Source organism: Neopelma chrysocephalum, unplaced genomic scaffold, assembly GCF_003984885.1.
Source record: "Neopelma chrysocephalum unplaced genomic scaffold, ASM398488v2 Primary Assembly neopelma1_44, whole genome shotgun sequence".
In the NCBI taxonomy this organism is placed as follows: Eukaryota; Metazoa; Chordata; class Aves; order Passeriformes; family Pipridae; genus Neopelma; species Neopelma chrysocephalum.
Window position 1 is genome coordinate 25273887 of NW_020897703.1, and position 18237 is coordinate 25292123.

The 18237-nt window shown below is 47.9% G+C and overlaps 1 protein-coding gene across 1 annotated transcript in view; it reads right to left on the reverse strand.

Annotated features, from left to right (window-relative positions):
• Positions 1–18136, reverse strand: part of ITGB5 (integrin subunit beta 5) — a 59394-nt gene extending 41258 nt beyond the window's left edge. Inside the window, exons 1-4 of the mRNA XM_027679023.1 lie at positions 17960–18136; positions 13808–13893; positions 7391–7595; positions 1749–1998 (exon numbers count right to left, since the gene is read on the reverse strand). Coding sequence (XP_027534824.1) covers positions 1749–1998; positions 7391–7595; positions 13808–13893; positions 17960–18065 — 647 coding nt within the window. The 5' untranslated portion in view covers positions 18066–18136. The remainder of the gene's footprint in view (positions 1–1748; positions 1999–7390; positions 7596–13807; positions 13894–17959) is intronic.
• Positions 18137–18237: the final 101 nt, after the last annotated feature.

Here is an 18237-nt window from a genome sequence, read left to right on the forward strand (position 1 = left end):
GCACCCCTGGTTTGGATGAAGGAGACATATGGCAACTGGAAGGGAGCACCCACCAGATGAGCTACCTTGGGCAATCCTTCCTAAATACTTTCCCAAGACCAGGCTGGCTTGAAGTAACCCACAGAAAGAAAAGCAACCACCTGGGCAAAGCCAAAAGTACATGCAGATATCCTGATCATGGTGGGAAAAGCTGAGGAGACAGCTCTGGATGTCCTTGATGAAAGGTCATTGGTAGTTTCAGGTATTGCTGAGCTGTCCAGTTGCATCTCCTCCTTTTCCAGCCCCCTCCTCCTGCATATTTCACTCTATTTCACTTGGCAAAAGCCATGTCACTCCAATCAAATCACAAACCAGCCAAACAAAGTTTCCAAGATTTCTCCAGCTGGAGCTAAACCCTGTCCCCAGCCCGCAGGCAACATGAGTGGGTGTCAGAGACTGAGAATGATGGAGATGACTGAGAGGATCTCTCAGAAGCCACACCAAATTTCTGGGAGAAGTACTATGAAGAGGCATGGTGTGCTGTGCCATTGTGGCAGTGTCGCCTTCTTGGCTCAGTCAGTGTGGTCACTTCTCACTTCATGGCTAAAGTATGAGTTTTCAGTGTTAAAATCCATTTGACTTTCCACTCTGGACAGAACTGGTGAAAGGAGAATACAGATAATTTTTGTCTGGTCAGTGCGCAGTGAGATGCCAAATGCTTGGTCAGTGCCAAAAGCTGGCCTAGAAACTCACAGCTGATGCAAGCTCTCTTTATCTGCCTCTCATGCTTGAAGCATGCACAGAGCTTGGCACCCATTCATGAGGTGATCTTACAATGTAAGTATCCACAAATGGCTCAAATAAAAATGCTAACCTTACTGTCCTTACATGACTAGAAAGCACCTCACTGATGGATGAGGTGAAGATGGGGACTAGAACGTGTAAACGGTGACATCCTCCCAGGAGGGCACTTGCTGCTGTATCCACCCTTTGATTCCAACATCCAAACCCATCTGAGCCTGGACACTCAATTTCACTCTTGCATAATCCTCAATTCAATGGATTTGATCCCAACTCTGATGGCTAAAGGGCAACAAAAAGACTCCTGCAAAGACACTAACAAACAAAAAAAAAAGGAAAAAAGGACAGAAGGCTCTCATATCACCACAAAGCAAACAACATCACTTGTGTCTTTTGCAACTGCCAGTTTGCTTCCTTCCACAGCAATAAAGATGAAAAAACCTGCCTGATGCCTTCAAAACACTCTACAAGAACTCATTAATCAGCACTACAGGCCATCACAAATCTCAGTTCCTCCAAATACTTTTGTTGGGAAGGACTTACATTGCCTTGGTCTTCTTATCTGTAAAATGCAGACAAAAAGCTTAATTGATTTACTCAAGGCCAAACTATGACTCAGAGCTAGGATCAGAAATCAGGAATTTCTGGCTCTGGCTCCTTTTGCTTAAAGCCTGTAAAAAAGTTGCCATGTCTGCATCCTTTTCAGGTACTTAAAAATAACTTCAAGCTCTCTGATACGATAGTTTCCTATCTCTAGACGCAGTGATCTCCCAACAGCCACAGCAAAACTGGAAGTTGTCCTATCTTCAATTGCTCAAGTATCACAGTGACAGCCATGGCTAATCAGCATTCCCAAAAGCTGAGGCTGAAGTGTGGTTCATTATTTAAAGCAAGAATGGAAGAGGAGACTGCAGCCAGGCTGTGTGCAAAGACAGGGCTTGTCCCTTCAGGGTACACCCACCACTTACCCAATGCAGGGATTGTTTTGGTATCTTGGTGCTGTGTAGGAAAAAGGAGAAATGTTTTTGTCCACGAAAGAGCCAAACCCCAGACGGAAATTGCTCGTGAGCTTTCGCATCTCTTCAGCCAGCTTGGTCCCCAGGTTGCGGATATTATCCAGGTCATCGTTCATGGACAGGGAGAGATCCATCAGGTAGTAGAGGTCCACAGGATAGTCCTCCACTTGCCGAACCTGAACTCGGAAGGAGGTCTGGTCACCTGCACACACACAGGAGTTGAGAGTGGTGAAAAGGAAACTCCCAGCACACATAAAATCCAGACCGCACATGTTTTTTTTTCCACTGCAGAGCAGATAGTTCACTTGCAAAAAAAGAGGGCGAGGGGAAGAAGCTTTTCCAGATTCATCCCTTAGGAGACTACCAGGAAAGCAAGTATTGACTTTGGGTTCTCTTAAGCTATGTAGTGTACTGGTTGGTAAGAAAAAGACACATCTATGGAGTGCACGTCTCTATTTTAGCTCTTTGGACATACGGCAAAATGTCTTTCGGTCTCATCTGAGAGAACATCTAAGGGGGGGACACGTGAAAAATGCCATTGCCCTGGTATGTGTACAAGGGTGTTTTCCTAGAAAACTGGAAAGAAAAGCAAGCAGAGTGAACCTCAAATGGATGTTCCATGGACTACTGAGACAGGGACCCTGCTCATGCTTCCTTGGGTACATCCTCAAAGCAAACCAGGAGGAGTCTAAGAAGTCCTGTACAAAAGAGAGAATGAGTGAAGCAGGAGGAGAAAGAGGGTCAGTAGAAAACAGTCACTGTGAGATGAATGCAAGATGTCCTCTGAGCTGTGCAGGGAAGAAAAGTTGAAGCAGACACAGAAGAAAGACCTTTAAAGAGGACCTCCCACCCAAAAAAGAGCTGTGCCACCATGATCCTGAAGAAAGCAGGGCAAAAGGGAAGTGAACTGGAAAAAGAAGGTTGTTAGGGTGACCCAGAGAAGCATGGAAGCAGAGGCTAAAGCTTCCTGAAGTGAAGAACAGAAGGGAAGGACCTGACAGGGCTGAGTTACAGGCTGTGCAAATGTGAAGAGAAGCAGAGGAAACCTATCCCTGACCTTCCCCTCTGCCAGAGCAGTTTCTCTAGAAATGCTCTCCACAAGGGGTACCAGGGGAGGCCAATGCTAGCACCACCCATGTCTCAAAAGGGTCAAGAGGTTTCAAAATGAACTCAACTTCACACCAGACAGGAGGCAGTAGAAGTCTGCCTTATGCTTTGCTGAGAGATGGGTCTAAATGGAAAATTCAGACTTGAGCACCTCACATCCCAGCTGGTTTGGAGATCCCATGTCCTCAACTGGCACCTCAGCCCCTTTTCCAGCTCAGCGGAGTCTGAGACCCAGGGAATCAGATACTTAAAAGTCCAAATTCCCCCTCCTGCCCTCTCCCCGCCCTTCATGGCCAAGGCTGAACTTTGGGTACTGGCAAGTTCTGCAAAAACACTTGTGGCTTCCCCTCTTCTTCCCCCAAAATGAGACTCGCATTTTTTAGCATTGTGAAAACACTTCCTTAACCACTTTATTGTTCTCCTCGTTGTGCGCAGCAGCACAGCTGCTCCCACTTAATTCCAGCCCAACAGCAGCAGCAGCATCCCAAAACTGCCATGCTGGCAAGGCAGGCCATGAGGGGCTCTGCAGCCCAGCTGGCACCTGGGGTCAGGCTGCACCAAGCTGCATGCAGGGCCAAACACTGTCCCTGGCTCCAGAATCTGCTCTTTAGTGATCCCTGCAGCCATCTCCATGTGTTGGGAGCAAGTGGACACCCTCTCCCAGCCTCTGCAGCAGCTGCTTCAGCCCAGCTGCATCCAGCCCCTCGACAAAGGGGCCAGATCCCAGCACCCAGGAGGATGCATTTAGAGGTCAGAGGCTGCCCCTTCTGCAAACAAAGCTGGGAAGGGTTTAGATCGCAGTCTGCTCTTTCCTCCACCAGCTCCCTGTGCATCTACCACAGCTCTGTGCTGGGGTACCAGAGGAGTCAGCTACAGCTCCTCAACCAACACCTTCTTTTTGTTTAACCATCTCCCTGCAGTCTGCTACAACCTCACTGGGACAAGGCAGGGCTGTGAGAGGCACCACGTGCAAACATGCACATGGTAGATATTGCCCAGATACCAGCTGTAGGAAGCGGGAAGCTCATGCCATAAATTCTCCTCCTTATTCTCCCCAGCTTTCTTTTCCAGCAGGAGCAGGACTTCCCCGGCTGAGATGTGGAGTGCAGCAAGATGCAGTTCAGCACTGGCCCTATAGTAAGCAGAGATATTGAGGTGGCTTAACCAAATCACAGAATCCTAGAAAGGTTTGGGTTGGAAGGGACCTTAAAGATCATCTCATTCCAACCCCCCACCATGGGTAGGGACACCTTTCACTAGACTAGTTTACTCACAGTCCTGTGACTGTGACTCCATCCAACCTGGTCCTGAACACTTCAGGAATGGGGCATCCACAGCTTCTCCGGGCAACTTGTTCCAGTGCCTCACCACCCTCACTGTAAAGAATTTCTTCCTAATATCTAATCTAACCCTGCCCTCTTTCCATTTGAAGCCATTACCCCTTGTCCTATCACTACAGGCCCTTATAAAAACCCTCTCCAGCTCTCTTGTAGGCTTTCTTTAGGTACTGGAAGGTGCTCTTAAGGTCTCCCCAGAGCCTTCTCTTCTCCAGACTGAACAACTCCAAGTCTATCAGCCTGTCTTCACAGCAGAGGTGCTCCAGGTGGGCCTGACGCTGTACCTGGCATGCATTTTGCGGGGGAGCAAAGAACATAATTTATGTAGTGCAAAACCTGTTAGCACTGATTGCAGGGCAAAAAAAACACGATTGCAAGCTTGACTCTAATTCAGTGCTGCAAAATATGTTTAAATCTGGAAAAATTCATTCCCATGCCTATGTTTTTCATTCCTACACATTCTTCCCACTGGAATACCCAACCCTTTCAGAAAAAGAGGATGTGTCCTTCTGCGTTCTGCAACATTTCCATTTCCAAAACACTGTTCTTCCTGCCAGAGAGGATATTTGGTATGGTCTGATCCAACCTGCCTCTCTTAATAGTTACAAATTTATTAGTCCCTGAGAAACACCAAAAACAACAGGATCCTGTGCTTAGTTCTTTCATTCCTAACTGCACAAACCAATTATCTCAGAGAAACAATCGCTAATGTATGAAGATGTAAGTGCAAAAGAATTTATTATTCTCTGTGCACAGTATTACTCTCACACTTCTAGGGATAATCCAGCCCCCTCCTTCCTCATGTACCGTCACCACCATCCTCTCCTTAGGGCTTTTACTAAAAAGTTTTAAAACTCAAAATTGAATTCAGAAATGTTTCTCAGATACTGTCACACAGAGGCAGTGCAGAAACTGGAAAAACTGATTTTGGCCAATTTAAGAACACAAACTCAACAATCGTGCTTATCCAACAAAAGCTCTTTTTTGTGCTTGGTGAGGCTTATGGTTTGATGAACAACACAACTTGCACCTATTACTTTTTTAATTCCCTTTACACTATTTATATTATTCACTTAACTAGGACACACCGCTTTATAGCTGGACTCAGGATTAAAAAGCAATGTAATAAAAGCTAAATGCTCAATCCAAAAGCTACCCTGGAAGGACATCAATTTAAGGCCTTTGGAGTTTAGCTGTGGACACAGATTTGGGGATGTGACTTCTGCCACAGGATGATGAGATCAAACTGCCTGGGTGGGAACAGCAAACAACTGACAATCCACTCCCTTCTGCTTCTGCTTAGCAATTGAAGAATACAAGATCACCATTGCCACAGACCACCGCATGAATTCATCTTTGAAATAGTACACCCTTCGTGCCCAAAATTAAATCAACATTGTCTCCTTTTTGTCTTGGGTTCACAGGGTGACACCCATTCTCTCAAGATGAAGGATTAATGGATAATTTAAACTGTGGTTGCTAATACAAGGGTTTAGGAAGTCAGCAGCCCAAAGGAGGAGTGCTGCCCAACATCAGAAATAGAGCAAAAATGGGAGATACTCTTACAAACATCTAGGTATCTACCCCCTCCTGCAGTGACTCTGATGCTCTGCAGGAGGAGCACAGGGAGGGGAGCTCGCTGGCTCAGTATGGGAATTGCTGCAGGGGTCCTTGGGGTGATTCCTGCAGTTCAGCCCCGATCTGGAGGGCTTCTCTGTCAAGAAGAACTGAAGATGGCCATGAGTGTGGTCCCCTGCAAGGGCAGGCAGAAGCAGCACACCAGCCCAAGGTATCTGACAGCACAGACCCCAGGAAGCCACAGGGAGATGGACCCCCACGTCCTGCTGCAGATCAGAGTGGTGGGAATCAGCGCCTCGGCTGGGCAAAACTGCCAGGGATTGGGAAAGGGGAATTCGCTGAGCACCAGGCACTGAGCATGAAGAGGGGTATACAGGAGGCAAGATGTGGAAGCTGAGCCAGCCCTTTCTGTCAGGAATTGCCTCAAGAAAGAGGAGTAATAACAACTCCCTTCTTTTAACGGGAGCAAACCTGTTTCATCAGCAACATTGAGTGGCAGAAGCCACGCATCTAGATGTACATACAGTGGTGACTGCTCTCAGGTACCTGCTTTTAAGGCTTTGAAGCAAAATATTTTTAGATTTGAGGGTCTGACTGATGACAGCAGTCATACTGCTGAGGAAGTTAATTGAGAGCCATAACAACCATCCAACCTGTACAGCTAAAACAGAACTGCTGCAGCAGCTGGTAGGCTCTGGGAGAGCACTGGTAGCATGAGCACCAGCTCCAACTCCTGTTTTTCTTGGGCAAAACATCATATTTCCTTTTTCTATATGCAAATGAGAGCTGTCACAAAACTGTAAGCCTTAGAAACCCACACCAATCGCTTATAATGAATCAAGCTTTTATATTTGCTTCTTAACTTTGCAATAAAGAGCTTTTCTTTCCCCCCTTCAGAAATATCAGCTGCCACATTTTTGCAAGAATTCTAAACCCACATTAAAGCCTCCCCCCACCAGGCAAAAACTTTTGATAACAAGCATGCTCGCATGGCTCAGATGAGCCACTCCCTTTACATTTTTAATTAAAAGGAAGAGATAGAAGAAAAGTGATGGCTCAGGGGAATGAAACAGGGACCTGGCTACAGTCCAAGGCCTGAGTCACAAGTTCAAATCTCCATCTTCTCTCTTGATCCAATGGCTCTTTTGCATACCAACAGAAAACAGATATGTGGGTTTGTTTCCAATTTATAGAAGGAGCTGTCTCAGTTTAGAGCCATGCACTGTCAGTTTGGTCGAGAATCCAAAGTTATTTTAACTCCTTCTACCCAGTGATTTCATTTTTAAGCTGAGCAGGTTCCTTTTAAACACATGCAAGGGTTAAGACTAGTATTGATAACAGTTGTGGGTGGGCTCTGATTGACTTTGCCCAACAGCAGTGTCCCCTCACAGAGGACATGTGCCTCAGTCCCAAACCTATTTGTGATGCACCACCGAGGTTCACAAGTATGAAAGGGGCCAGCAGTCACTTGCTTTAGTGGGTTATAAGGCCATGAGCTACAGCACCCTCTCAGCATGTCCTGGTCACCCCTTCTCACTTCCCCCACACCCCACATGGCAACTGGGGACTCACCAGGACGAAGATTCAAGGCGACCTTCTGAGGCATAATCTGCGTGACATCCAGGTGGGTCTGGCCAGAGCCCTTGCTGCTCAGAGGGATGTTCTTCACCACGCTGATGCTGCTGCTGGGGTTTTCAATGGCTCCGGCACAACCGTTCGCAATCAGGTTCTGCAGGAAGTCGCACCGGGATGTGATGGACTTTGTGCTGCCAAACTCCTGGGGGGTGAAGAATGGACAAAAGGGAAGTGGAGGGGAATACATCAACCCCCACAGCAGGGGCTTTGTTTTGACATGCTGGTATCTAGCAAATAGGAGATGACAAGGAGAAGCTTTGGGGTGACAGTACTTGGAAGGAGCCTGGAGCCTTTCAAAGGGACCTACCAAAAAAGGAAACTCTGCAAGGATTTGAACATTGAATTTGCTTGCAGAGCATCGCAACAGAAAGCTAAGCCTGGGTTTTCAACCCAGCCACAGCAGCAGTGCTTGCTCCCAGCCCTGGCCACATGAGAGCAAGGCAAAATGTTTGGTTTGCTGCATGGACAGCCCTCTGCCATCTCTATTATTTTATGCACATACATCGCCTCAAAGGAACTTTGCAAAAGACAGAAGAGAGGACAAGGAGGTGACACCAAGGGAAGACGGACAAACCCACCAACCAAATCAGAATGTGAAGCTGCAGACTGAGGCTGAGTGGCTCCAGGGACCTGCATCCTCTTCCCCAGGAGAGACACCGCACATCCCCACAGGAGCACCACGTGTACTCCCTCCCTCACACCACCCCACTGCAGGCCTTGGCACGACACTATTACTTGGGAAACAAAAATGACAGCAAGCGGTCCCTGAGGTGGAGCACTGACAGAGCATTTTGACTTGGGCAGGCTGTCCTGGGCAGCTTTGCTGGAGAATAAGGGAGGTGGGAGAGACTTCATGGGAGCTGGTTAAAACACAGTCTGTGCCCGCCACAGGCAGTGAGGCACAGGCAGCAAGGTGCAGGCAGTGACTCACTCCCAAAGGACAGGCTGCCAGGGCCGGGAGTCTCCCAGCACCCGTCCCAGAGCTCCAGCCCTTGCTGCGAGCCTCGGGCACGGTGCACAATGCAGCCTTGTGCAGGGCAGCACTCGGGAACAGCCAGCCACACAATGCAGCCTTTTGCAAAGAGCCCATTTGTTAGAATGCCTTTTTTTTTTCTCCTCTCCCCAAAAGTGCCAAAGGGAACAAGTCACAAGCCTAAAACTTGCTGGATTTTAAACGGTCGATTCCTACTTATTTCTGCACTACAACAATAGAGACAACCCTCTTCCGCTCCAGGGCTGAGGGACTAAAATGACATGAAAAAATGCAGAGAAGATGCTCACAGCCATGCCAGCCCCTCCTTCAGCTGTGCAGCCAAAACCAGCGTGGGGCTGAACAAACCTCACTTGTTGCTGAAGCTCCAGCATGGCAGAGGACAGAAGACATATCAAGGAGGGAGAGGTTTCTGACAGATCCTGGGGTAATCTCCAGGAGTCCCTCAAGGACAGCCTCAGATACAGGGCCCTGGGACACAGAGGCTTCCTGCTGCATTTTTCTCACTACAAGGTCCCAACGCTATTTGAAAAATGCGAGATTTGCATTCCAGCATCCAGCAGCGGGGACCAGCCAAGAAACCGACGACGGCACATCAGATGGATACGAACACAAATTTCTTGGAACACGCCGTGTAAACAGATGAACTTCCAAAAAGGAGGACTGGGACTATTTAAGTCATCTCCAGCATTACAGAAGAAAAATCAGAATCCCTCACAAAACTGAAAACAACGCCCATCCTTTCAGAGCAGCACGTTTCAGGCAGCCTTGGAGAAAAGTTTCTCTTGGATGTGGTTTGACCTCAAGTCAGGGAAAAGTCCACCCAACAATAGGGCACCTGTGGGGAGATGCTCTCTGGCTCTCACAGTACCTGGACCCCAGCTCCAGGTGAGCACCTCTGCCAGCTCATTTCTGCTGCCACCCATTAGAAAGGACACTCTAACTGTGCAAAAAGCAACACAAACAGAAAACATCCAGCCTCGGGGGCACAAACACCTGTGGGGATGGGGGTGCAGCTCAGCACTCAGGAGGGCAGGACTGAATCCTACTTCTGCCTGATTTCTTACCCAGAAGAGTAACTGAGTAGGGGAGTGACAGTGGCCTTGGGAAAGCCCCAGCAACTGCCACAGCACCCACAAACACCCTCATGTGCACCCATGGGTCAAAACCCAAAGCCAGAACTGGGGCTACCAGGTACTATCCAACTCAAGTGCAAAGTTTTCTGTGACAGAGATCAAGGCTCATGGAGGTTCAATGAAAGGCAAAAAAGGATGAGCAGATCTGGGGAGTAAAGGGCATTGCACAGGTCCAACTAGCTCATGAGCAACCATGCTGAAAGGCAGCCCAACACCAGCTGGTTCAAACCCCAATTTCCCCCAAGCAGAGGACCCCTTGCAGTTAATTAAGCAATTCAAATACTTTCCATCTGCCTGTATGCCTGCTTTGGCAAGAAACAGATGCCCCACACAAGCAGGATCCACCCAAACATTGCTTCATGACCCAGAGAAGCACTGGCTTGGGAAGGTCCCATCGAGTCCTCACCAGTAACTCTGGCTGTCCCTAGCCCGGTGGGCACGTCGCAGTCCAGCCTCTGTGCTAACAAGCTCACAAAAGCCAATGCTCACAAGCAGAAAGAGTGAATGGAGACAACAGTGTGACAATTACATGCTCATCAGTTTGACAGTTTTAAGACAAATTGCTTGGTTCATGCTATAAAAATGAAGAATAGTACTGACTATCTAATATCTAACTCCTGACTGGGCATGTCCCTGACATTTTTTGCTTTAATCAATTCAGCTCTGCATTAATTCAGTCTGAAATATGCCTGCTTTCTCCATTAAAAAAAAGCGGACATGTGCACTCTAGGAACATCATTGAGTTTCCTTCCTCATTCTCTAAGCGCACATTCCTGAGATGGGAGAGGGTGGGGTAAAAGCACCTGCTGGAAAATAGAGGGTGCCATTGGGGAAATTTCTGTTCAATTAATCAAAAAGGACATTTTGGTTTAATTAAGATTCCAGCAAGGATGGAAAGGCTGCAGCAGTCTCCATCACCCCAAGAGTCATTTTCCCTCAGAGCTCTGTTTCAAGGCATGCTCAGGTGATGGTTAAGGCCAACATTCACATCTCCTTGTCTAAGCACCACTGAAATCAACACCTTTAAGTCCTGCCTTTCAAGGTATTCTTCTAACAGCCAACAGAATTGATGTCTGCTTCCAAACTTCCAACAGCCCAAAGACTTGTGGTTAGCTCAGCAGCTCCTGGGGGCTCTAGGGCTGCTGCATACCAGAAGCTGCTATCATCAGCTCATCCATCATCACCCCTTTGGAGATGCTGAACACAAGCAGAAGTGGAAAGAAGTCAAATCAAGCCAGGTTAGGAGGTGGCAGTCATAAAGTGACAGCATCGTGACTACTCTGTAAGCATCTACCTGCACACATGCTCTTACCCTCACAATTCAAGGCAATATAAATTCAAGGAACCTTATCCTTCCTGGAAAACTATCGGGATAGGTTTCCTTGCACCCACAGGATTGCCTTCATGCACTCCTAACCCACAGCTGCAGTCTATGACTTTCTGCTCCTTTGTGCTTACATGGAGGCTGGATCCAGGAGTGCAAAGGGTGATGGAGGAGGATGAAACACAGGGAGAGCCTGCATGAAGTGTGACTGTCTCTGGGAAACAGCACAGCTTTCCTGTTCAAATTGCTCCTCTCCCACAAACAGATAGGATGGTACTGCCAAGTAATGTTATTCCCCAAAGGAAACACAAGAAGGTATATAGAGAGATGACGATAAATAATATATATAATTAAACTTTGTGTGTGTATATGTATACACATACTACATTTGACAGACATCTCTACACTTCCTGTACACATAATACATACACATGTAATACACATAATTATATATAGAATTATACTGTATGTACTGATAGACTTCTACTACATATGCTTCCTGACAACATTATTAATTGTTGCCTACCAAGTTGACAAAAGCTGGCCCAATTTGCTCCTAAACCTGTTAAGTGAAAGCAAAGGGAGCACAAAATACACACAAATCAGGCTTATTGAGGTTCTACCACAACATGACTACCATCTGTGGAATCCACTCCAATATCTTACCCCAATATTTAAACAGCAGCAGAGCTATAGAATTTGACTGGCATATACTTTCCCAGGCAACATAGATAGCGAATGACAGCTAATGAAAAAAGCTGAGGAAAACAGATTACGAGCTATTTAATAAATTTAATAACCTGACTAGGCTGCAACAGAGGGAAGGGGAATAAGGTGGTGAAATGACTATGAAAAGAAAGCGGATATTAGAGAGTTTATAATATTACTTTAAAACTTTTGAAGTTGAAAAACTCTAGGTGTCTTTCAAAATCCCATTACCTCACCTGATGATGTCAGCTAAAGAGAAATAATTAGGGTTTCAAACAGCATATTCTAAAAAAAATAAAAATACAGAATTAGAAAAGAACTAGCTAAGTTTTAGCATGTAGCGTGTAATGGGGACAGCAGCTTTTAAACATGTAGCTCTTGGCATGAAACACCTTGAACTGTGCTTTTAAATAGCTGCTGCAGGCTAAAGGTCAGGAAGTATTACAGCACTTCCCTGTAAACACCCATCTTTCTTCTTGGCCTCTCCATTCCAGTTAGGAACACTTTTTTTTTGGTAACTATCCTGTTTGCAAGATAAGAGTCAGGCTGCCAGTCCCTTGGGCTGCTGTACAATTAGTGGTCACAGCGACCACCAGATAAACATTTCCACTGCAGCATTTTGCAAAAAATTGTCTTTTGAGGCCAAGAAGTAAAAGAAAAACAAAAAACCCCAACAAAAAAGCACAAGCTATTGGGTACCCATAGCTTAATAGCCAGTGTTCCTGGATCCAATCTCACCACCACAGATTAGCTGGCTCAAAGAGGAGCTCTTACAGCTGTTTACAAGATGTCTCAGAAGAGAGATCTATTGCTTTACCCTTTCCCTTCTGCACACCATTTGCCTTTCTGGAAAAAACAACCCATGAAGGCTATTACACTGTCCAGCAGCATGGTGTTTGTAGCATTACAAGTTTTTCCCTGGAAAGCTGCAACTGTGCTTACAAGTAAGTGAAAAATGCAGTAAAATAGACCTGGAGAACCAGCGCATGGGGTACATCCCAAGACCCAGTCAAACTATGGGGACTGGAAGCCACTTCTGCTCCACGTTCACACCCATCCCCAAACCCATCCTCTGCCCTGAGGAGCTGCAGCTGCCCCAGGCAGGCCTGGCAGGAGGAGGGATGGAAGCAGCAGAGGGGCACATGGACAGTGCCTGCATCCTCAGCTCAGCATCACCATCTATAGCTGGAAGGTGAAGCGAGTGCTCAAAATGGGACCAGGACGGCCACACTACAGGAGTAAGGGTCAGCAGGGAACAGAACAGCGGCATTCCTGGCCATGCCCACTGAGAGGTTCAAAATTATCCACTGCTCTGCAGTTTCTCAAAGCCCAAATCCAGTTCCTGGCACAGCAGCTGTGCCTGCAAGTAGGCAGGGTTTTTCCATGCATCTTTAAGCACCCATCTTTCTCTCTGAAACACTTAGGACAGGCAATAAGCAGACAACTGCTATCTATGCATCAGGTGTTACCAGGTCTTTCATGCACCTTGTTCTCTAGAAATTGTAAGTCTACATGATAAGACATATATTGGATTATATCTACCTACCTACCTACCTATCTATCTATATCTAAACTCATGAGCATCTCCTAGGGAGCAGGGAAAGATATTTGCAATTTCTCACAAACAAGGAAGTGCAATTAAATTACAGGTGAGCAGCTTCAGCATCATCACAAGGATGTATTTTCACTCTGAAGTGCTCAGTTAAGCTGTGCAACTCATCACCACGGCATGGCACGGATGCCAGAAGCACGGGTCGCCCCCCCAAAATGACATAATAGATTCAGAAAGGAGAATTATCTTTGTTACAGACAAAGAGCCCATGCCATGCCAAGCCACATGACAAAGGACACGTAGCAAGACACCAGCCAAGGGCTTGGGGATTTTTAGGGAGAGTTTTTGAACAAGCCTCCCTCCAAGACAGAGCCCATGCAGGGATCCAGCATCCACCAAAAACAAGAAGGTAATTGAAGGGACAGAAGGACTGAAGGAACAGTGCTGCTCTGTTGAGGATGTGTGAGGGCCAGTGGGGTCAAAGACTTACTTCCTATGATGTAAAATATGCTCTGCATGGAGCACCCTCTGCCCTCACTCACCCCTTCCAGCATGGGACCGACTCAGGAACATGAAGGGGAGAAAAGCTCTCCCTTCCAGCATTACAAAAAGCATGCAAGACAAACAAGGTCTGCCCACATACCTCCTTGGAGCACCAGGCACACTTGGGATGGATGAGGAGACACTCTTCGCAGGACGTGGCACTTCCACTGGTGCATAGATTGAGACCTTCAACAAGAGAGAACAAGAGAGCAGGGTGGGCTGAGAGGTTACTCTACTCCAGAACAGTGTTCGGAGGGTCCTGAGACATTCTTAATGCTAAACATACTGTTAAGTTTAAACAAGAGCAAAGAATCTCCCAAGAGCTAAAAAAGGCAGAAGAAGCTGTAAATCTCACTCCACCTGCGAGGAGGTCTTGTTTTCTTTTCCTTCCCCAAGATAAGCAAAAAGGACAGACATTTGTTTTGGGGTGCTGAGAATCTCTGAAATATGACTGAACCTGGTGACTTTTCTTCCCTCTTTTTCAATGGTTTCTGGTTAATCAAAGAGTTCAGCTATTCATCTTCCTAATTAAATACTTACTGAAGACAGAAGGCAATAGCTGTTTGACCAGCCTGAAACAAAGAGCTGGGCTGTCTGAAACCCCCTGAGATGCTGACTTTTAAGGTCACATCTTTAGGCACATCTTCTCAACTTTTCCAGCTGAATATATTTAAATTTTCATATTAAAGCAGTCTTGGAAGATGCTCATCTCCCTCTTCTACACAGGTGATTTCCACAGTGGACTCATGTTACAGTACATTACTTCTATTTTATTGCAAGAGTCATTTCCACAGAATATCCAGGTTAAGCCTGTCAGTGTGTTTGCACTGGGATACGTCCAAGGCTGGCAGGGGTGGAAGACATTAAGGGCTCTCTCTGCCCATGAGGCCACCAGGACCATCAACCAGGGCACCAGTGATGCTCTTTCTCCTGTATTGCTGGTGTCCGGCAGCACACGGCGTATCAAGTGAGTTTCACTTGCAAAATCCACAATTTGGGCTTTGGTCTTCAAAAATAAAGCAGAACCAAACAAGTTAAACTGAAGCAGACATCAATGATGTAGGCTTTGAATGCAGCAGCTTGTTTAAGCATGCCTGTGGCTATGAATGTGCCCTTCGATACCACCAATGCCCCAGCTCCCCCGGGTGCAGCTATTAACTTCCACTGTCAATAACTGATTAAAGAAATTGTCAGCCCAGGATTCAGCACAGAGGCTGCACACTCCAAATGAAATGCCTCAGGCTTGAACTCCCAGTCTGCTATTTTTTCCAACCCAAATGTCAATAAAAGCATTGTCAGGCCTCTGCTTCCAGCCAGTTGCATCTGCAAATACCAGCGCACCACGATGCTACTGGGTATAATCTGCGCAGGTTCCACAGACTTGCCGATAGCTGCTGAAGAGCCACACAGAGTTTTCTCCTGTTCCAAGAATTTCTGCCACAAGAGCCTTGGAAGAAGGGTTTTTGCTGTATCCCATGTGAATATTGCACCAAAAAACGAAATGCAGTGGCCGCCTGGGCCACTCCCATACAGGGCCAGGCTGTGAGCGCAGGAAGCAGTGAATCAAACTGGACAGCTGGAGGGAAACCTAGCGTGCCTTGGGCTAAAAACAAAAAGAGGATAAGTAGATCCTGTCAGTCATACTCAGTCATCACCGAGGCATGACCGTGTCAGAGCCCTGCACTGACGGGCCTCTGCTGCCCACAAGGTGGTTAATTCTAACCCGGGAGTGCCAAGCCCTGGACTTTCTCTATGGCCCTCATTCAGATAGGCTCCTTGGGCTCATTCATACCAAACAAGAGCCTTCTTAAGGGTGCTGGGTTTTTTTTCTGGCTGTTACCACATACCCAGGCGTTTCATTCCTTGTTCATGTTCAGAAGTTATATTCCAGCTCCTGGACATTGCAAGAGCTCAAAAGATTAATAGGTAATATAAAGTAAAATGTAACTTGTTCAACTGAGTTATAATTTAGACAGCCATTAACACTCGCATTTCCAAACCCCACAACATAGTCCAAAGCCCCTCCTCAAGAGCTGCTGCTTTGCCAGTGGTACATGGGGTAACATAGCAAAAACAATGTGGTTTATATAGCAAACACTTGCATTTGTATCTGGCTACCCTGCCCTGGCTCTCCCACAGCTCCACTCGCCCATCTGCATGGAAATAGGATAATATTTACCTCCATTTCTGACTGCTGGATTTTTGAGAGTTTACTTAGTAATAGCTGAATGAAAACCAGGTCCTCCTCCTTCCACCGGGTGCCATGACCAAAGCAGCCCACGCTCCTGTGGCCAAGCCATGGGGTGACATTCCTCCCAGTGGCAGCTTTTGAAGTTTCAAGTATGCTTTTCTTTCCACTCTGCAGCAGCACTAAACCATTTCCAGCATTGTTGTGAAAACAAGAGTTTTGTGAAGCCCTCCAATTTTAGACTGAAACCTGAGCTTTTTGAGTTGGAGTAGAAACACGCAGGATTTTCCAGATGCAAGTCTTTGCCGTGCTTGATTCAGCACAGTCTTTCCTGAATCGGGCAAAGGAAGGACCTGATGATGCTCATGCTAGTCCAGATCCTCGCAGATGCTGGGGCAAGTCACTCAGTAAGACTGGAAGAAACTCAGTCTGCTCCTTGACTATGATACATTTAACGAAAAGACTCCTGAAAATCAAGTAAACTTCTTATAATGGGGAAAATTCCATCCAGGATTTAGCTGGGATTACTCTGGAGGAAAATAATCCACCCCCCTGGATCACTGAGCTGCATAGCCCACATACAGTCCTTTACACTGATGCCACTGAGTACTAAGCCCTGCACCCTGTTTATTTTGCAGAGCAGTGTCCAGCAGACACTGGAACATCTCCAAATGACATCCTACCCTTGGGTTGAGCTGCGGGAGAGTCCAAAAAAAGCAGAGGAAGACAAGTGTATCTCGCTAGACAGCAGAGATTTTAATACATCAAACCAGAGATGCAGAGCGAGATAGGAACTCTCATGAAAGGTACTCAACAAATTTACTCATAAAGATGCTCCAGGCAATCAGACATCATTTTAAACCTGTTCTGCAAGAAATCCTAGTTTGGGCAACTCCTCAGAGATTAATGTACTGGCCTGCTTGGGAAAGGAAAAGAAAAAAAAAGTGATGTACATTATTAGAGATGTGTGAAAAAAAAGAACATTTTATTTATGCTTCCAATGAGCATTCTAACAGACTCGTCCCCGAGATGGTCTGCTGCAATACCTAACCATCAATTTCATGGATCAGACACACAAAATAAATAAATAAATAAGCAAAGAAAACCTCTTCTGAGCTTTTGCGGTCGAGCGCCACAGCACTCTGGAAGATGGGTCTCTTCTCAAGATCACTCATTAAAACATTAAGCAAGGAGAATAAGTACCAGACTGGTGGACTCTGGGCATTTTGTGGGCTCCCTTCATATAAAAAAGTTTCCCCAAGTGCTCAGAGATGAGTGAAACCCCATTTTCAGTACTACTGGCGTGGAGTCACCAACTGCGCTGCGACCTGTGTGTGTGTGTGTGTGTGTGTGTGTGTGTGTGTGTGTGTGGAAGCCGTCAGAGCATCCCCACGGGGGATGAGGACCACTCTCTGGGTGCCACGCAGACCTGGGGGGACGACACACAGTGCGAGTGAGGGAAGGTACGAGGTGCGAACGTGGAGATCGGTCACCGGCAGGGAGAAAGTTTCTGTGTGGCTTTCTGCTGCTGCTCCTCATCCCATCGGTTAACACACAACACTCAGACAAACATCCCGGGGCAGCGCTTGTCCCTGAACAGAAGCGGCTACAGCTGCTTCCATTAAGAACATATAGCGAGCGATGTGCATATATAGCCGTTCTGCGGTTTTTAAGGCGAAGGTGCAACACCCCGCGGATGCAGTCCGTGCCCCGCTGCGCTGCCGGAGCGCGGGTCTCCACCGCTCGCAACCGGGACCACAGCGGGAAGGGGACAAGGGTGCAGCACCGTGCCGGGGGCCGGCGGGGATGAGCGGGAGCCACAGAAGAGATGAGCGGAGAGCCCCGGCCCCGGGCAGGGGGGCAGCGCAGACCCGCGTCCCGCCGGCAGCGCGGAGCGGGCGCTCGGCAAAGCGGGACGCCGGGGGGGAGGCAGCCAGGAACGGGGGCGAGAGGAGAAGAGGACACAAACGGCAACAGAGAGCACCGAGGCGGGTTTGGGGGACAACCCGCCTTCCGGAGCGGCGTTCGCGGGGCCCGGGGCGGCGGGAGCGGAGCGGCCCTTACCTCTGCAGGGCTGCAGCGGGGCGGCCAGGAGGAGGAGGCGGAGGAGGAGGAGCGGGGGGGGCCGGCGGGCGGCGGCGGGGGCCGGCAGCCCCCCTCGGCGGGGCATGGTGCGGCGGCCGGGGCGGCCGGGCAGCCCTTCCCGGCCGGGCCCTCCCCGCCGCCTTTTGTGCGGCCGCGGCGGCGGCGGCGGCGGCGGCGGGAGGAGGAGGCGGGGGCGGCGCCGCGGAGCTGCCCGGGGGCGGCGGGACGGGACGGGATGGGGAGGGTGTGCGTGTCCG